Consider the following 20720-nt stretch of genomic DNA (forward strand, 5'->3'; position numbering starts at 1 on the left):
TTTTAGTGGGAGGTGGGGCGGGTCTAGTCATTTCAGCCCCGATGAGACTTCAGAGCGGCGTCTCAATAGTTTCAAGTGGCTTTCATTCATTGTGTCCTCTTTAAAAAATATGGACATTTGTGAAGTGAAGAGGTCCATTGTTGGGATTGCTTTTGCTTAATTGCCGAGTTCAGGTGCATTCTAATTTTCATCAGACTATTCACTATTCACAGAGCAGTTCTGCTGAAGGAGAGGAAGGTAGAGAGAAGTGTGGAACTGTGTGATTGGGGGAGAGGCATTGTGATTGTGTGAGGTGCATAGACATGGTCCTGTCCCAAATGGCCCTGCTTTTTGTCTTATACTACACAACCACAACCGGCCTCTGGTCAAAAGTAGTGCTGCACTGAAAGCACCTAGCCACCATTTGGAACTCAACCCATTTACTGCTTGACCTAATTGAGTTTGTATAACGACCATGCTCTCTGGTGGTGGGTTGGGGAATCACACAGAGGAATGGGGAGCAGTGGAAGGACAGACAGAGAGAAGAGGGACGCAGACACTTCCGTACCATGTGAGCTCATTATCATCTAGAGCAGAGTGATTCTTTGATCACAAAGGCACGCACACACACACACACACACACAGTAGTTAGCTGCAGCCAGGAGAGAACACACAGGAAAATGTACAGTTAGAGGAGGGAAAAGAGAATAGAGAGATAGAGAGGGAAGAGAGCTAGCCTAGATGTCTGCATAGAGATGTCAGGCATTGTGCTATCTCTGTGTCTGCTAGTGCTTTTTGTGCTGCTGTGTGAGGTGGGCAGAAGGATCCTAACCAAGCTGCTAGCTCACAAGGGTCTGTCTCCTGTTTATGCTATCGAGCTGGTCTCCACACTGCAGCTGTGTATCTGCAACCTGGAGCTACGTCTGCTGGGAGAGCTAGGCCAGCTGCAGCCTCAGTTCTGCCTCAGCCTTACCTACATGGCATCGGTGGTCCATGCTGTCACCTTCCATGGAGCCCTGGGGAACCCATGTAGCACGTTTGAGCACACCTACCGGGGACGCCTCACTGCCAGGTTGTACTCTAATGTTGTCCCTGTGTAAAGGATATGTCATTTTATCCTACTGGCAATTCCTCTTAATGGTGCTTTTTCTGTATAATGGATAACGACCACGTTTTATTCTGTGTATAATTAATAAATAATCTGTTATATTTCATCCAGGGGCGGCATGCTGAGGGTGGTTTGCCAGTTCATTGCAGCGGGTGTGGCGCCTACCATGTTACAAGGGCTGTGGACCCTACGCCTATCTGACCTGCACTGGAAACACGCACTCCAGGGCTTCCAGTGCACCAGCCCCATCCACGCAGACACCAGCCTGGTGCTCCCTGGCCCACTGGTGGCGGCGGCTGCCATGGAGCTAGCAGGAGCCTTCGCAATGCAAACAGCCTTCACACACACACACACTGTGGACCAGAGGTATCGGGTCCATGCCGTAGCAGCACTCACCGCTATCCTGACATATGCAGGTACACTGCCAGGTTTAACTGTGTGTGTGTTGTCTCATATGAGAGGAATAGGAGCATGTTTAACTGTGTGTGTGTTGTCTCAGGTAAGAGGGATTGGAGTACGTTTAACTGTGTGTGTGTGTGTTGTCTCAGGTAAGAGGGATAGGAGCATGTTTAATTGTGTGTATGCTGTCTCAGTTAATAGTGATAGGAGTAGGTTTAACTGTGTGTGTGTTGTTACCTGAGACAGCACACATAGTTAAACATGCTCCTATCACTCTTACCTGAGAAAGCACACATACACTAAACAAAATTATAAACGCAACACTTTTGTTTTTGCCCCCATTTTTCATGAGCTGGACTCAAAGGTCTAAGACTTTCCCTATGTACACAAAAGGCCTATTTCTCTCAAATATTGTTCACAAATCTGTATAAATCTGTGTTAGTGAGCACTTCTCCTTTGCCGAGATAATCCATCCACCTCACAAGTTTGGCATATCAAGATGCTGATTAGACAGCATGATTATTGCACAGGTGTGCCTTAGGCTGGCCACAATAAAAGGCCACTCTAAAATGTGCAGTTTCACTGTATTGGGGGGGTCCGGGGGGGCCTGAAAACTACCATTTGCCTCACGCAGTGCAAAACATCTCCTTCGCATAGAGTTGATCAGGTTGATTGTGGCCTGTGGAATGTTGGTCCACTCCTCTTCAATGGCTGTGCGAAGTTGCTGGATATTGACAGGACCTGGAATACGCTGTCGTATATGCCGATCCAGAGCATCCCAAACATGCTCAATGGATGACATGTCCGGTGAGTATGCTGGCCAAACAAGAACTGGGATGTTTTCAGCTTCCAGGAATTGTGTACAGATCCTTGCAACATGGGGCCGTGCATTATCATGCTGCAACATGAGGTGATGGTCCTGGATGAATGGCAAATCAATGGGCCTCAGGATCTCGTCATGGTATCTCTGTGCATTCAAACTGCCATCAATAAAATGCACCTGTGTTCGTTGTCCATAACACAAGCCTGCCCATACCATAACCCCACCGCCACCATGGGCCACTCGATCCACAACATTGACATCAGCAAACCGCTCACCCACACAACACCATACACGCTGTCTGCCATCTGCCCTGTACAGTGAAAACCGGAATTCATTCATGAAGAGAACACCTCTCTAAAGTGCCAGACGCCATCGAATGTGAGCATTTGACCACTCAAGTCGGTTATGACGACAAACTGCAGTCAGGTCGAGACCCTGATGAGGACGATGAGCATGCAGATGAGCTTCCCTGAGATGGTTTCTGACAGTTTGTGCAAAAATTATTTGGTTGTGCAAACCAATTGTTGCAGCAGCTGTCCCGGTGGCTGGTGTCAGACAATCTTGGAGGTGAAGATGCTGGATGTGGAGGTCCTGGGCTGGTGTGGTTACACGTGGTCTGTGGTTGTGAGGCTGGTTGGATGTACTGCCAAATTCTCTGAAATGCCTTGGAGATGGTTTATGGTAGAGAAATTAACATTCAATTCACGGGCAACAGCTCTGGTGGACATTCCTACAGTCAGCATGCCAATTGCATGCTCCCTCAAAACTTGTGACATCTGTGGCATTGTGCTGGGTAATGGAACTGCAAATTTTAGAGTGGCTTTTTATTGTGGCCAGCCTAAGGCATACCTGTGCAATAATCATGCTGTCTAATCAGCATCTTGATATGCCAAACTCGTGAGGTGGATGTATTATCTCGGCAAAGGAGAAGTGCTCACCAACACAGATTTAGACAGATTTGTGAAAAATATTTGAGAGAAATAGGCCTTTTGTGTACATAGGGAAAGTCTTAGACCTTTGAGTTCAGCTAATGATAAATGGGGGCAAAAACAAAAGTTTATAATTTTGTTCAGTGTAGTTAAACATGCTCCTATCACTCTTACCTGAGACAGCATACACACAATTAAACGTGCTCCTATCTCTCTTACCTGAGACAACACACAATTTTATTGTGGCCAGCCTAAGGCATACCTGTGCAATAATCATGCTGTCTAATCAGCATCTTGATATGCCAAACTTGTGAGGTGGATGGATTATCTCGGCAAAGGAGAAGTGCTCACTAACACAGATTTATACAGATTTGTGAAAAATATTTGAGAGAAATAGGCCTTTGTGTACATAGGGAAAGTCTTAGATATTTGAGTCCAGCTCATGAAAAATGGGGGCAAAAACAAGTGTTGCGTTTATAATTTTGTTTAGTGTATGTGTGTTGTCTCAGGTAAGAGTGTAGGAGCATGTTTAACTATGTGTGTTGTCTCAGGTAAGAGTGTAGGAGCATGTTTAACTATGTGTGTTGTCTCAGGTAAGAGTGTACGAGCAGGTTTCACTATGTGTGCTGTCTCAGGTAAGAGTGTAGGAGCAGGTTTAACTATGTGTGCTGTCTCAGGTAAGAGTGTAGGAGCAGGTTTAACTATGTGTGTTGTCTCAGGTAAGAGTGTACAAGCAGGTTTCACTATGTGTGCTGTCTCAGGTAAGAGTGTACGAGCAGGTTTCACTATGTGTGCTGTCTCAGGTAAGAGTGTAGGAGCAGGTTTAACTATGTGTGCTGTCTCAGGTAAGAGTGTAGGAGCAGGTTTCACTATGTGTGTGTTGTCTCAGGTAAGAGTGTAGGAGCAGGTTTAACTATGTGTGTGTTGCAGGAGGCAAGATGACGGGAGCTGTATTCAACCCTGCATTGGCCTTCTCCACCCAGTTCCCCTGCAGTGGACACTCCTTTTTGGATTACTGTCTAGTTTACTGGCTGGCTCCTCTACTAGGTACTAACACACACACTACCTTTTTATCTATTATTAGTCTCTTTTGTCATCTCCTCCATCTGCCTATTCCCCCAGCCTCACCCTCTGCTCTTCCCTCCTCTTTGTGTACCCCAGGTATGATGTGTTCGGTCTTGTTGTTTGATCAGCTGTCGCCTGGTGGAACCCCTGCGCATCGCCCCCTCCTGGCCAACAAGAGGGAATGAACCTGATTTATCAGAGCAGAGGTTTCCAAACCTCTCCTGAGGGACTCCCAGCCATTCAATGTATGAGATCTATTTAAAGCTAACTAACCTGATTAGACATCATCAAGGCCTTTATTAGTGAATCAAGTGTGCCTGTTCAGGTACTGTTCATGGTTATTGGATGAGTTCAGGAAGTAACTCTTTGTTTTGTCTCCATTTGGTGTCAAGTGGACTCACTGTCCATCCCTACAAAATGAAAACTTATTCATCATGACCTCTTTCAAATGTAGCACATTATATAGTATATATAGCATTTATTATTAGTATTTAACCTAATGTTTTGAACAGTGGAGGCTGGTGGCACTTGAAATTGGCCTGGAAAAGAACAGAATCAACCTCACCAGCCTCCTCTGGAGTGTGTGTTAATTTCTTAAGTTAGTAGTAGGAACACTGAACTAGCCATTTTAGAAAGCATTCATTTATGTACACCTGCATGGCCTATGTCTGCGGCCAGCCTAAGGACTGAGGTGAAGGACAAGGTTCTCTGACAGTATTTTTAATGCATCACATTGTTAAAATAAACTGGGAGAATAGCTGAGCTGCTTTCTCAATCACAAAGATGTGTGTAGCTATTTGATGTAATTGGTCTGCTCAAAACTCCTCAACGTAAACCAACTGGCTGTGCAAGACATTTCATTGGTGTAAAATAACAGCCAGGTTACATTCTCAGAATTGATATAGAACTCACACACAGTATCTCTTTTTATGTTTGCAAGTTAAAAAAAGCGGTTTCCCCAATATCTCAGGGTTTAACTATGTTACTTCTTTGGAATTTTCACTGAACACAAAGACAATGTTCTTCATAGAAAAACAATATTTATTGAAGAGATTTCATACAAAGACAACACTGCCCCCAGTTGGAAAAACTCAGTAAACAGGGCTTCAGGTACAAAACAGTATTAACAGAAAATGTGTTGGGGACGACAGGCTCTATTCTCCTCCCATTCCACAATGTACCACATCTGCTTCAACTGCCAGTAGAGTTCGATCTAAAATACAGACAGGTGAGAGCCGCAGACAGGTGAGAGCCGCAGACAGGTGAGAAACAGAGATGCATAAGACTTAAAGAATGGCAGCACGTCCATAAGGTTAACATCTGGACCAAACTAACAGTGTTGATTGTGAATAACCCATCAATTACCAGTGGTCAACATCTGCATCTTCAAACTGTCCGGCCACGGCTGACCCTGCATCCACCTCCATCCCTTCTGCAGAGACCGACATAGAACCAGAATAATTAGATCAGACAAAGCAGACTAGTCGGTTTATTATAAACACACTGCTTCCTTCATGCTCATGCACATGTTTTTGATAGATGTGGGCTGCATTTGCCAGAGCGGTGTAAAGTCATTGGACACTGAAGCAGTGGAAACAGTCTCTGGAGGGATCAGTTATGCTTCATCTGTCAGTCCGTCACAAATCTATGTTTGGTGGGAGAACACTACCTGCCTGAATGCATAGTGCCAATTGTAATGTTTGGTGACAGAGGAATCATGGTCGGCAGCAGTTTTTCACAGTTCGGGCTAGGCCAGTTGGTTCCAGTGAAGGGACTTTCTTGAATTCTTTCTGTATTTTTTTGCTTCTAACTTTGTGGCAACAGTTTCGGGAAGGCCCTCTCCTGTTAAGCATGATAATGCCCCTGTGCACAAAGAAAGGTCTGTACTAAAATGGTTTGTCGAGACTGATGTGAAAGAACTTGACTGGACTGCACAGAGCCCTGACCTCGAACACCTTTGGGATGAATTATAACTCGCACTGTAAGCCAGGCCGAAATGCCCAACATCAGCGCACAGCCTAAATAACGCTGTTGTGGCTGAATGGAAACAAATCACCGAAGCCATGTTCCAACTACTATTGGAAAGGCTGCTTAGGATAGTAAAGGATATAATAGCAGCAAAGGGAGGACCAACTTCATATTAATGCCCATGCTTTTGGAAGCTGTTTGACAAGCAGGCCATTTACTATAATCTCTCATACAGTGACCTCTGTAATTACTGGGATGATTAAGAATTTAATATTCTTTTGGTCCTGTACTAAGTTTGGATTTCCAATCAAACAATTACTAAGATGTTAAAGTATAGATTTTGAGCTTTTATTTGAGGGCATTTGTGTACATATTGGTTTCATCATTAAGGAAAAAAAACTTGAAATATCCTGTAGGGACTCATCTTTCTGTATGATAAACTGATGCCCAATTACTTTGGATGCAACATCTTGTACTTAAGCAGACATTGTTCCTGTACACTTAAGGAACCCAGAAATAATTCTGCTTCTGCGAACAGCAATTACATGACAAATGAGCCAGTTCCAGCCATACCTGCACAAGCCATAACATAACCTCATCTATATTTCATAGATGAGGAACTATGCAGTGCATCTTATTTCTTCCATTTGGTCTTGCCTTCACTCTGGTACATGTTAGTCTTTATTTCATCTTTCCACAATACCTTTATCCAGAATTCAAGGGTCTTTTTAGGTATATCTTGGCATACTGTAAGAGGGTCATTCTGATTTTGCTGCTTGTGATTTGCACCTTTCAATTAAGTCTCTAGTTCTAATGGGGATGGCTAACACATCCAAGTCCAGCTCATAGAAGGATTCTGATCTGACAGTTGTTTTTTTTATATTAAGGTGAGCCTTCTACGGTCATCCGCTTTAGAAGTCTTCCTTGGGCTTCTAGACCATTGCTTTCTGTTCTTTCTTTTCTTTTGTTTTAGTTAAGTAAGGTCTTTGCTACATTTCTAAACAACAATATTTTAATATTCTGTTTGCCTCAGAATGGCTTCTTTGACTTTTGTTGGCACTTCTTGGTCCAAATCAAGACTACACATTAATAGCTGTCCTGTGCCTGCTTCATGTAACCAGTTAGGAGCAACTTTGAGGTGTAGGTGCCATTTATACCTCTCTTGCAATATAAATTAAACTGTTGCGCACAAATAAATAAAAGATTTCCATGACCCACCGTCAAACTCTCCATTGGCCTCATCTGTACGAACACCAGCCATGTGAAAGGTGCTAGCGACAGACTGAGCCAACATCCCCTCCAGTCTCTGTAGAGTGGCCTGACCTTCAGCCGTGAGCCCTGACACACCCTCCTCATATGTACAGAATGATGGGATATCACCCTGGCCATGCTCTGAAAGACAGAGAGAGAGAGACATGGAGAGAGAATTCCACCTGTGATTGTTTGTAGTAGTGGTGTGTCTGTGTTGTGGGTTAGGTTTCTTACCTGCCTCTTTTCCATGATTTGAGAAAGAGTGACAGAATGTTAGTATTATTTTCTTGATCACACCATCTACAGTCTTGAGACGCTGTGTAGACTACTTGTGGACATGTCTGTCTGTTGTACTAGTGCTGAGCGATTTATAAAAAATGGCTGTTATTTTTCAATGATAGGTTTCAACAACTAATATCTGCTTTCTGAGCACATTACATGAGAAATCAGGTCAATACAAACTTTGGGACAGTGGGCTTTAGGAATCTGTAGTTTCATTATGCTGATACTCAACATTGTCAAGCATAGAAAACATTAACAACTACAATGGCCATAAATCACTATGCCTGGGTGCACATAGAGCAAGTACAGATATTAGACACACAGCAATGATAGTAAGGTAGCTCTGCTGATAGTTTTCAAGCTGAACATAATAATGACAATGGACTAATTGAATAATAAAGTCAGCGTACAGAGGGCACAGTCAAGGCTCTACTGGACCGGTATGGATAGCTTGGCACCATCAAAGAGAGTCTGGACCAAAGCGCCAACTGGGAGGCCGCAATATTTGTTGATAACATAGCAAAAACTGATCCAACCTAAAAAAAAAAAAAACAGGTGTTGCTCTGGTGAGCCTGTAGGAGAGTTACACACCTGCCTCTTCCACATCATACTCATCTCCATCAAAGTCCCCGTCTGAGTCTTCATCGTCTGGGTCTGGGTGAAGGGCCTGACACTCACACATTGCAGAAAACATAGACTCCACTGGACATGGACAGACAAACACACAGGGAAATCTGTTTTTTGGAGCTAGCTACAATAGCCTTTTCAAACTATTCAAACAACTAGAGCCAAAATCTTTCAACATCACTAATGAATGTGTCTTTTGGAACTGGTTATCATATGGTACAGCACATATTGTATAATCTGTGACTTGCTGAATAAAGTTCCCTCTTTTGTATTGAGTACTAGAATTCCCTCCCATCCCAGACTTACATGCATCCTTGTCTCTAGGCACAAAGCGGAGCTCTGTGATGACCTCAGATTCATCTTCGTCACTGCTCTCATCCTCATTCTCCTCATCGTGGGCATTCTCCTGCATCCCTGCCTCGTTCTCATCTGGAAGAAAAACTTAACTTTAGATCTTCTCACGACCTCACAAAAAAGTGTTTCACTTTAGATTTGACATTTCTCACCGCTCAGTTTGGCGTTGACCATGACGTACAGGTGTTCCTGTGGGTAGGCACTGAGGTCTCTTGAGATGGCGTGCAGGCTTATAGTTGGGTACTCTAGAGAGAAGCCCATCCCTGACCCATCAAACCATGACAACCGCCTGTAAAACAAAACAAAAAAAACTGCTATTCCAAGGTAAAAACGTAAACTGCTTGACTTGCTTAGGGAAGACTAAAATGTTCAATTTGAGATCTATTCACTTTTGCCTTATGTTAGCTATATAGCTTTCCACTGGCTGTGGGGATCCAGTCTGTCAGTGACATTAACATAGAAAAGCTAGCTAATTAGCATCAAGCAAACGCCAAGCCGATTTTAAGAAAGACGTACTTTTGTATTGAAAATATGTTATAGTAACTTAAAAGAATAATAAATGGCTAGCGTGCTAACAAATACTAATATGAACTTGCTAGCAAAGCTAACTAGCGTGCCACCAGAGCATCACATACGTTTCAGCAACGTATAGCGTCCCAGCTCCGAGCCCCTTCCCGTCCAAAACTGCCGTAGTCTCAGCTTGTTTATGTCTGACTCCCTCGCTGGGTGGAGGAATGCTCTTTAAAAGAACCATCCTCGCAAACCGTTTGAGATAACAGCAATATAATTCACTGTTTTGGGTCAACAAAACTGCTCCACAAAAACAAACTGACTAATTTTCGTTTCACAACGTGCCTTATCTACTTCGCAGAACAAAATGGGATAAAGCTAGTTGAAGTCCCAACACATACAACAACACGATAGTACAATAAGTCAGCTAATGACAGCGTGAAAATTCAGTTACAAGATTTATTTATAGACATGTCCCAGTATTGCAACGAGCTTGCTAGCTAGCTATTATCCATCCAGCTCCCCACGCTTCTTTTCCCCCTGCTAGCTAGTAGCTACTAGCGTTGGTTCGAACATAGAGATAGAAAGAGAACTCAGCAGTATATCCGTACCATTAAGCGCCTCTTCGGTGTCATCACATCCTGGTCAGTGTTTTCATTTCATTTCATTGACTGTAAACTTCTAAATCACCCGCGGAATCCACAAAAAAAGCCCGAAAGCAATTTCTCTATACAACCCTATCTGTTAATCGAGTGGCCCCCAACCTTTTTTAATTACTGTACCCCCCAAAAGATTCTGCACTGCTTGGAGTAGCCCTGAAGTACCCCCTCATGTTAATTTCACTAGTAAGCCTATGGTGTCATGAGTGTTTTCAAGTACCCCCTGTGGAGAGGCCAAGTACCCCCAGGGGTCCTAGTACCCCTGGTTGGGAACCACTGTGTTAATCGACCAGCCCAGGCCCATTTTTGGCCGAACACTGTTATTAAAAAGTAGCCCAATTGATCAGGAAACCTCCCCATCTGGCAACGTAGACGCTGGTATCCTTTAATGAATTTGATATAATTCATCGGATGATAACCAACCAGGTGATCAAGATTAAACGTCCAGTGAAGTCCCATCAAGTTCTGCAAGTCACACACACGTGCAGCTCATGTGGAAAAGTACTGCCCCCTGGAAAATGTAAGTTTACACAATTGGAGTCAGATATTTGAGCTGAATTCCAACCACATTCATTGGTAAAGGTTCCCCAACGTAACAAATCATACACAAAATTTCATACATCACCTTTGCCATCACATAAAATGACTAAAATTCAAATCAGGTGCACCAAAATAAGCACAAAATCATTGAAGAGTAATTTGCAATGGTTCATACTTCCATAAAGATTATAAACTTGATCTTAACCATATGGGTGTCTAGTAAGACATCACGGTATGATCAAAAGTCCAATCTGACTTTATTGATGTCCATGAGTCTGGAAGGGGTTACAAAGATGTTGACAAGCAATTTGAATTAATTCCACTTTCTGTGTGATTATCTACAATTGGAGAACATTCCAAACCCCTGACAATATTGTACCAGAGAATTCTTGAAGACAATGTGCAGGTATCTTTTAAAAAGCTGAAGCTGAACCGAACATTAATCTTTCAACAGGAAAATGATCCAAAACACACATGCCAAGCTACATCAGAATGTCTCAAAAAGGTAATGAAAGTCAAAGCCCAGAAAAAAATTATATCAGATTGAAGTTGGTCGTGCATGTAAGAAAGACATCTAAAATGGCACCGTTTAATCTCTACGTAAAGGACTAGAGACTAGTAAATGACCTCCCAGTCAATGAAAGAGACTACAAGACAGTTATCAGAAATGGCTATGAAGTTATTTTAGACAAACGGGGCAACACCAGCTACTGAAGCTAGGGATGTACTTATTTTTTCCTCAAATGGAATTGCATGTTAATTGAATTTCTGTAGATTTTTGATTAATAAATAATTGCAGTGTAATCTTTTAGTGTCATTTGTTGAATTATTTTAGTATTTTTATGTTGTTGAAGTGAAGGTTACATATCTATATGTCCTAATATGTTAAAATATGTTAAAAACATAACTTTATAGGGTGTATACTTACTCTTCACAAGATTGTACATCCATGAACTGTGAATTGTGAAAAGTGTTAGGAATGAAAGAAAATTATCCTAATTTTAAAGAGTCATATTTAGTATCTTGTTGCAAATCCTTTGCATTCAATGACTACATACATTTTTGTGACCAGTAGACTTCACCAAATGCTGGGTGTCTTCTGTGGTGACACTCTGCCAGGCCTGTTCTGTAGCCCATCTTTAGTTCCTGTTTGTTTTTTATTTGCCTTCAGTCAGGGCCAGTTCTAGGCATAAGTGACAGATGCGGTCGCCTCTGACTGCTAGGGGAGAGCGGTCCCCAAATCAAATTTTGCTTAGGGCCCTAAAAGGCTACAGCCATCACAGCCTTCAGTCTTGCCATCAGCAAGTGCCATGCTTGCACAATTAATGTTGGGTGATTGACCGTGAGGAACCGTCAGGGCAAGAAATAAATCTCTCTGTATATTTTATCTATGTTAACTTGGAATTTTGTTTAATTTTTGATTTTATATTTTTTTCTTAAGTGTATTAATAATAAGGTTTTAATATCCAAGAGAAAAAAAATATCCAATCACAATTTTTCTTTGGTAGTCTCTTGGTAGACATCTAGCTGGGCTCAATGCTAATTGGCTAGGCCCTCAGGCTAATTGTCTTGTAACCAATCACAAATTGTCTTGTAATATGTGGGACAATTGTATTGTCTAAAGAGGGCCTAAGAATAAGCCACTAATTCAGAGCCAATAGCGAGCCTTATCTTGTTTTCTCTATTGGCCTAGCTCCAATAGCCACGGTTTGCCACTGGTGACAAGAACATTCCACTTTTTGTCCTTGAAAACACCTTGTTTTCTTTAGCAGTATATTTGGGGTCATTGTCCTGCTGAAAGGGATACCATCCAACAGGTTTGCTGACATTTGGTTGGATCTAAACTGACAAGCTGTTTCTGTGGACTTCAGAATTCATCCTACTGCTGCTTTCAGCAGTTACTTCGACAATGAAGACAAGTGAGCCAGTTCAAGTGGCAGCCATTCATACCCTATATCATAATTATATCATATCATTGTATGTATGATTTTGTGCAATAAATAAATAAAATAACACCCCCTTCCCTTGTCCCTCCACTTAATTTCACAGATGAGTTGGTATATCAGTTCCTTTTTTCTCCACACAATCTTGTTATCACTGGTAATTTATGTTTTCCAGAACTCTGCATGCTATATTTGTTTTTAGGCCATCCTGTGTTTGAGGCTAGCTAGTGTTTTTTCACATTGAAGTCCAGACTCTGTAGTTTGGCTGTTGAAGTCTTCTGCCAATAGTACTGGCTGAACCATCTTGTTCTTTGTTGTTTTTTTCTTCATTATGTTGAGCAATATTCTTCAGTTATCTACAGTGGAAGTCTTCCTATCTTGGTGTAGCAGGTCAGGTGCAAAATTACTTCAATGTTAAACGTCCTTGCTAATACTTCCTACTGTTGTTAGAGACCTCTATTCCACTTTATGCCCACAACGCGTTTATTCCAGATGTATGTGATCTAACCATCTCTATGGACCCGCATCCCGCCAAGATAAATTAATATTAGCATTTTGCTGGCAGCACAAACTCAGATTTCTTTTTTCAAAATAAAAGTCACCATCGAAATGCATGGCAATGTGTATAATTCCTTATAAAGATTGTGCATTGAATAGTGATTAGAAACAAATACATATATATATATATATATATATATATATACACCTATGTATACAGCGCCGAGACCACGGCACCTTTTTCTTTCCTTTCCAAAAAAGATGAAAAGGAAAGTTTTGAGTGAGGAACAGAAGCGTTCAATTTGCAGTGGTCTCTTAATTTTAAACCTTCTGTTCCTCACTCAAAACCTTCCTTTTCGACTTTTTTGGAAAGGAAAGGTGCAGTGGTCCCTTAATTTTTTCCGGAGCTATATATGTTAATGCATATTTATACATAGAATTCATAGAATTGGAACCGACAATTAACATACAATCTACAGACCAGATTGTTAAAGATATTAAAAAAGATATTTTAAAAAAATTACAATGTAAATTGAAACATGGCATTTGAGAATTAATAAGTAGGGTATAAAGAATCCATATAGTGTCCCCTCCTTATGTTTCTCGTTGGTCTCGTTGCTGAATGAGTTTCTCTCCCGTGCGCTTGATTCTGTCTGTTTGTTGTCTGTCGGTTCCGTCGGTCTTCCAAGCAACCATTGAGGGGGCGTGACGTCAGCTGCTTCAACTCCTCAATGGCCCAATTCCAATGTCCACACTCACAGACTCACGGACGTTGAAGCGCGTTCTCGCTAAGTCTGTGAGGGTTTAGGGCTGTCCCACTGTCAAATCGTCAAGTACGCAAGTGCGCTTTCGCAGACATTTTGAGTCCTTTATGCACCCTTTTTGTAAATCCGCATTTCTGCAGACTTTGCCTGAGGGAATTTCCCACAGTTCACAGAAATGTGACGTGAAACACGGGGGTTACCATGGGAAGCCCTGATGCGAGAGAAAAATCCCAGTCAAACCCGCTTTATAAGAGAAGAACGGTAAACTGCACTATTTTAACAAGGATTTAAGATGGCACATAGAACACATGAAATTAGTGGAATATAATCACCTTATTACACCCCTTAAATTTCAACTATTTATTTTAGTATTTGCTTAACAATGCTGTTTTGACCAAAAACATTTACATTGATTATTGACAAATAAAGATTGTTATTGACAATTACCTCTTGTCCACTCTGTAGGTCAAGAGCATGCAAGACATAAATTAGGCAGTCGGTCTATTAAGTGCCTTGGCCACGAAGAAAGTCAAAAAATTTAAATAAAAAGTCAAAAACCCACCATTGTGTGTAACATGTTTCAGTGCCGTCAAGGTAACACTATAAAGTCGCAAAGTGCCGTCCCATTACTATTTATAGCATTTACCGCCCTTGTAGCCTCTTGCACTCAATCACTTACCAGGTGACGCCTGTAACTGATCCAAAAACTATTAGAACTGTTGTAAAACATAGCCCTTTCAGTGGCCATATCCATTTAGTTTGAAAACAAGACGAACAATAGCCCAATGTGCATGTGCGTAAAGCAACACATTCAACATTGCATATTTTGCTATACTCTACAATATGCCGATTTATGCCGATGCTCACTTTTACGACCTATAGGTTGTTTGTGTTTTTGAATGAGCTACGTTATCTCACAAGTTGGCTTACATTTTGTAATTTGACAAAATTGACAATACATTTCGAGAATTACTTTTATTTAAAATTCTCACTGAGTTAAAATGAATAGAACATAAAATAGGTACGCTTATTCACCACAAATCGAATAAAACAGCTAATCGTCGTTCTTAAAAATTTTATAGGCTAAACGAAAAATGCATTTCACAAAAATGTAACAATCTTTTTAACATAAGGACTTTCCAAGAGTCATTGATCTTCTATAAAACTTCTGAAATGCTATATACTTTCTTGGCCATATTCTTTAGGCTACTATTTCTTTTGCAAGACAGATCGGCTGTACCGCCACGACCGTACAGTCCTCACTCGAAACCATAAGGAACGCTGCCGAACTGCTGTGCCCCGCAACCCCACTCTGATATGCCACTGTAGATACTGGTTCTGTAGCGAAAATAACAGCTAAGTCCTAGGTCCAGTGGTGTAGTGGAGGGTATAGGCAGGTATACGCCGTATACCCACTTTTTTGTCAGCTGCCATTGCGTTCACTCACTTCTTATCAGTGGTTTAGTGGTGGCTTTCTACCCACTTTTTTGTCAGCGGGCATAGCGTATACTGATTTGTCACTGATGCGTGTGAATGTAGTACAGTGAACGTAAATGCAATATACATTCTTTTTGTGGTAGATAAAGAATGCAAAAAGTAGCATACAAAAAACAGTCGCATAATTATTACAAACGCAACATTTTAAAAACGACCAATAAATAATGTGCCCGAGACCGACGTATGACATAGCTCTGATTGGCTGGTTTTTTGGTACCTCACAGAGCTGTTTAACTGTTTAATAGTATCATGATTTTGCAAACCATTGCCTGACACATAATTTATTATTATATTCATGATTAACAATCCATTGATTTATTACTTAGAAACGAGTTGATATGAATACAGGTGCCGTCCGTTGTATTGTTTTGAATGACTTGTTTGTCATTTCATTACCAAACACCAAGTAGCTAAATTAGGATACAATTATGAGTCATTAGCAAAATCCCAGGATCACATTGACCTGTACCCCCTAATTCTATACCCGATTGCAGTATACCTACTTCTCCGGGCACCACTACACCACTGCCTAGGCCCACATGAATTGAACTGGGCTTGACTAATTCCCTTTGATTTTATGTCTGTATTGATATGTTTCTTGAATGTGAAGTTGAAATGTTATGACTAACCTAGTGGCAAATGATCATTTACTGCAACCATCCCACAGCCACATGTCGGTGTCCCCATCTATGGCTTTTCCACTCAGATCTCCCCAATGATGCCTGCGATTTGCTAGTCAATGGAAAAAATATCTGTCACACTTTGCCCACCTCCTGTAGTTTGGACACTGGTTAGGATTGCAGCAAATCGCTTAATTTGTTTCGAAAAATGTCATGTTTTTAGATTCTATATCAGATAATACTATTTGAAGTTCACATTATGGGAAAAGTATTTTCTTGTAATTTTTTTCTGACCGGTCTCCACCTTGCTTCGTGTATCAACTGGAATGGCTAATTTGGATACCTTATATGGGTAATTGTAGACGTTCTTTGGGCGAAGACCGAAATCCTAGGATTTCCACATACGCCAGAATTTAGTTAGAGACGTAAACAAGATTGATACATGAGGCCCCTGATCCTGCTCTGCTAATCACCAGCAGTATTTAGGAGGAGTCCTGACATCCTCAGTATGTTTACATCATACTAGCTTAATTCTGTGCTTTGTTTGTTCCCTGTCATTTCATGGTCGCCTGTTTGTACCAGTCTCGTGATTCTGTTTCCGTACCCTGCCCAGACATACCTGCCCTGGGAGATTCACCTGCCCTATCTAGATTCCCGGACATGCGCTGCCATGCCACTTGGATACTCATCTGCACCACTCACCTGGGATATCGGACAATTTTCACCACGCCACTTGGATACTCACCTGCACCACTCACCTGGGGTATTGGACATGTTTCACCGCGCCACTTGGATACTCACCTGCTTCACTTACCTGGGACCCCGGACCTCTGCACCTCAACCCGTCCTCACGTATCTCACTGTCGTTGTTGGCTGTTTTCAATAAATATTCTTTACTTACTTTATGTGTCTGGTCTGCGTTTGAGTTCAGGCCTCGAAAACCTGACATGTATAGCCAGCAGCACTTTCTAATCCACCCAATCCATTGGCTCCATTGCAAGACTCTATACCCGAAAAGGGCCTAAACAAATTGCATAATAGAAAAAAACTAGATGTTGTAAGGTGGAACATGGCTTTCGAGAGTTACTCACTGGGGTGTATACAATCCACATAAAGTGTCAATTAATGGGGGTAAATAGAGTGTATAGCCAGCAGCACTTTCTAATTCACCCATTCTGTTTGCTCCAGTGCAAGACTCTACCCCGAAAATGGCCTATGCTAATGTCCTAATAAAAGAAACTGAACTTTATATGGTGGAATATGGCTTTCGGTCCATATAAACTGTCAATTCATGGGGGGAAATAGAGGCCATAGCCAGCAGCACTTTCCAAGCCACAATTGTGCTAGCAGCACAATTAAACCCACCAGTGCTGTCCATGGTCCTGACTCCAATGTCTATTTGCAAGCAACTCTTAATAAATAAATTAATCAATGGAATAATTCAAACAAAAACAATTTCATATATATGTATAAGAGAAAAACAATGAAAACATTTTAGGCATTTAGTAAAAAGCATAATCATAAATTAAAGTCTGATTATAGAGACACAATTATTTACAATTTATGTTGTGCAGAACATTTAATGTTCTGAAATAGCATTTTATGAACAGTTTCAAATGTATTACATGAGCCAATACACAATAACAGTGGCTTCAGAATTAATTCTGAAATACAATGCTGGCCATGCTTTTGAAATGTTTTACAATAAAATGTTATTGTGAAATCACTTCTTTCAAGAAAGTAATTTCTGTTCCAACAACTCATTTAAAACATATTGTCTCATGCCATTGTTACAAAGCATATTCACATTGCCCTTTACAAAGATTCCTTTAGGGAATAACACATATAAAAACCACAGCTACTACCATCTGACTGTTTTCTGAAATGGGGGCAATGGTTACTAAATTCATAGTTTAGTGTCACATCTGCCACAACCCTGTGCAATGCCAGATACTGTAACGCCAGGTATATCTTAATTAGAAGTAGTACATCTTCCAACTGTCTCTCATATTGGCTTAATTAATCTATCAACACAAGATTTAAAGTTATGCAATTACTATTACTAACTTGATGTTGCATATCTATGGCTATTACAGTCCAATGTGAATTTATGAGCACAGGCACTATCACATGCTTATAACCCCACCAATAGTTCTAGGCACATTTGACATAGTCTCTTTGTTGTCACAAAACAGACTCAGTAATTGCTGACTGACAAAGAATGCAGAACACATTAACACAACTTGGAGATTCAGATGTAACTTCACCTGTTCATTGTACTCTTCAATTATTGTGTCATTAAACCACATGTTGTCATTGCTCAATGTGTTATAATCAAGTTCCATGGAAATCTGAGAGTTTTGGTTGTCTTTGGAATTTCAAATTTAGACCAAGTTAAACGCTGAACTTGTTTTTGACTCTTGTGAGTAGTCGGTATGATTGTGTATAGCAGCAAACTAAAAACAATTGAAAAGGGAAGGCCACCCATTTTTTCAGCTGTGCTTGTAGTTCATCCCCCTTAACTATTTAAGATTTAGTTAGAGAAAATTGGTTGTCACTTCAAATTAAAGTGAGTGTACTAACCCTTTATTAATTATTACATTTGACTGTTTTTACATTTGACTTTTGTTTAGTTTTAGTTTATTTTAATATCCTTGTATACCAGAGCAATGGGTAGTCAAGAGGATAAAGCTGTGTTTTAAAGGTGAATTAACGAACACCGATTACCATAGCTTCTAACAAGCCATGCTGACAAAGAGTATAGCCATTTGACAGGCTGATCTGTCTCGGTGACTTAAGTCTTTGTCATGTTCAGTGGGTCCTACAGTAGGCAGTAGTTATTATAGAGCCTAGGGTTGGACCCATGACAGTGTTTGTTCAGACACTAGGGCAGGTTGAACATGCCCAGTGGGTTTCCCATTATGGAAGCAGCTTCAAGACTTTGAGAAGAAGCCAGGTGTCATGTTACTTGTGTAAAAGACACCTGGGAGCCAGAAATCTTTCTGATTGAGAGGGGATCAAATACTTATTTCAGTCATTAAAATGCAAATCAATTTATAACATTTTTGACATGCGTTCTTTTTTTGTTATTCTGTCTCTCATTGTTCAAATAAACCTACCATTAAAATGACTGACTGACTGAGTGACTGACTCTTTACACCTTATTAAATAGCGTAGTTATAAAAAAAAAAACTGCCATATGTGAACAAGAAAAGTACAAAAAAGTGGTATATGATTACTTATGTATTCATTATCTTTTCGCGAATGTCACTGACTGACTGACAGTCTCACTAGCAATTGCTCAATTCTTATGATTATTCCTAAGAAATTAGTAGATACTAGTAAGCCTATCACTGGCTAATAAGCTGTTCAAATGGCTAATGGCAAAAGCTAACAGTTCATAGATGCTATTTGTGGTGGAGGTAAACTTAATAAGAAACGTTTGTCATTTTATCACAATGCTCAATAGTGTTTAGCGACTAGTGAAATGCGTAATGCTGTGGCGTTGTGGTTAAAGACAGTGCCTCTCACGTGGAAGACTCAAGTTCGAATCTATTTATTTATTTTATTTATATAAGCTGTTAAAACGGCCAGTGGCAAAAGCTAACAGTTCATAGACGGTTTTTGTGGTGGAGGTAAACTTAGTAAGAAACGTTAGTCAGTTTAACTGTATCAATATCATTCACGAATAGCCAATAAGCTGTTAAAACGGCGAGTGGCACAAGAGGATATGTTCAGGATAGACACAAGAGGCCAAGTAGTGGTTAGCGACACAGACTTTCAAATGGGTGACCCGGGTTTGAATCTCAAGAGGGCAATACTTTCTACTGCGGGCCGGCTGAACAAGGCTTGCCTGGTTTCTTGTTAGGAAAGCTTTCTATTATGGTTACATTACAGGTGGAATAACCAGTTCTTGTGCAATTACTTTTTTCTGCAAGATACCAAGTTTTTTCCCCCAAAGGGAACATGTATTGCAGTTGGTCAACCCATTTACCCCAATACTAATAATACCTGCCAGATAACCTAAAGTTCCTAAGTTCCTCTGATTCTTGAATACACATGTCCTAGTGACATTTTGGGAAAATAAGTATACAAACTGGTTTTCCTGCCTTTATTGCTTCTTACAAACCATTTCAAATTTATTTAATTTCCTGTCTCAAAATATCATAAACAAAAGTGACAAAAACTTGTTTTACATTTGTTTGTATGACACTGTGAAAAATCTGGAATAAGTATTTTGATGCCAATATTTTAAGATGGCCCATGATTAGTGAAAAAACAATCCTAAAGCATAAAATTAAAAATTATATTTACTCTTTACCTTTAAAACACTCCTCTGGAACAGTCTTTCAGTGTTGCTGCTGGCACCACAAGAGAAAGGCACCAGAGGTGATTCAAGACGGTAAAACGTTCAAAATCCTGAATCACTTTGAGCAGATTTCACCAATAATATTGATAATTAATGTTAACAAACTTCAACTAATAGACAGATCTGTACAGTTGTTCACCTCCGTCTGGAATGCCCATTTCACGAACAGTTAGATGTCCATTTCAAACTGTGCAACATCCCCTTCACAAACATACACAATGTGTTAATTTATTTCATAGTCACCCTAAATAGTAGCATATTTGAAGAGTCAGTCAGCTAACAGGGCAGATTGAAACTTAAATTACCCGAACCATATTAGGTTCCAGTAAATTGCTAAATGTGATGTTATTCTATGTATTAAATAACATTTTATTCCATTAAAAGAGCACTTCACCATTTTAATCCGATCACCATTTTATTAGGGAGGCAGTGTCTGTGTTTGCTATGAATTCTGGAACTTGTGGTATTGTACAGACAGACCAATACAAATTATGTAGATTCAACAGCAAAATAAAAATTCAGAAGATTGTGTTGA

General features: G+C 40.6%; 2 protein-coding genes across 4 annotated transcripts; one reads left to right on the forward strand and one right to left on the reverse strand.

Moving 5' to 3' along the window:
- Positions 1-25: 25 nt before the first annotated feature.
- Positions 26-5343, forward strand: aqp11 (aquaporin 11). Of its 3 annotated transcripts, none has more exons than XM_020049983.2 (6): positions 26-237; positions 489-550; positions 769-1051; positions 1199-1503; positions 4169-4285; positions 4400-5343. In XM_020049983.2, the coding sequence occupies exons 2-6, from the start codon at positions 493-495 to the stop codon at positions 4486-4488; spliced, it is 852 nt and encodes a 283-aa protein (XP_019905542.1). In that variant the 5' UTR covers positions 26-237; positions 489-492; the 3' UTR covers positions 4489-5343. The 3 variants fall into 3 exon arrangements, with proteins under 3 accessions (XP_019905542.1, XP_019905541.1, XP_010868248.2); XM_020049982.2 differs by having other exon boundaries at positions 26-173; XM_010869946.3 differs by lacking the exon at positions 26-237 and having other exon boundaries at positions 377-550; positions 876-1051.
- Positions 5344-5381: 38 nt separating this feature from the next.
- Positions 5382-9860, reverse strand: clns1a (chloride channel, nucleotide-sensitive, 1A). The gene is made up of 7 exons (XM_010869906.4): positions 9421-9860; positions 8938-9074; positions 8738-8860; positions 8396-8506; positions 7490-7663; positions 5669-5735; positions 5382-5516 (listed from the first exon to the last, which is right to left on the reverse strand). Coding segments are annotated over exons 1-7 (732 nt in total). The 5' UTR covers positions 9540-9860; the 3' UTR covers positions 5382-5515.
- Between the last annotated feature and the right edge of the window lie 10860 nt (positions 9861-20720).

This window comes from Esox lucius, chromosome 1 (genome assembly GCF_011004845.1).
Source record: "Esox lucius isolate fEsoLuc1 chromosome 1, fEsoLuc1.pri, whole genome shotgun sequence".
Classification (NCBI taxonomy): Eukaryota; Metazoa; Chordata; class Actinopteri; order Esociformes; family Esocidae; genus Esox; species Esox lucius.

Coding starts and splice junctions, on each gene's coding strand:
- aqp11 (XM_020049983.2), top strand. CDS start 493: ATGGGGAGCAGTGGAAGGACAGACAGAGAGAAGAGGGACGCAGACACT. Junction 551..768: donor CGCAGACACTTCCGTACCAT/GTGAGCTCATTA, acceptor TGTGTCTGCTAG/TGCTTTTTGTGCTGCTGTGT. Junction 4,286..4,399: donor CTGGCTGGCTCCTCTACTAG/GTACTAACACAC, acceptor TGTGTACCCCAG/GTATGATGTGTTCGGTCTTG.
- clns1a (XM_010869906.4), bottom strand. CDS start 9,539: ATGGTTCTTTTAAAGAGCATTCCTCCACCCAGCGAGGGAGTCAGACAT. Junction 8,861..8,937: donor GGTCAACGCCAAACTGAGCG/GTGAGAAATGTC, acceptor TTTTTCTTCCAG/ATGAGAACGAGGCAGGGATG. Junction 7,664..8,395: donor GTATGATGTGGAAGAGGCAG/GTGTGTAACTCT, acceptor TCTGTCTTTCAG/AGCATGGCCAGGGTGATATC.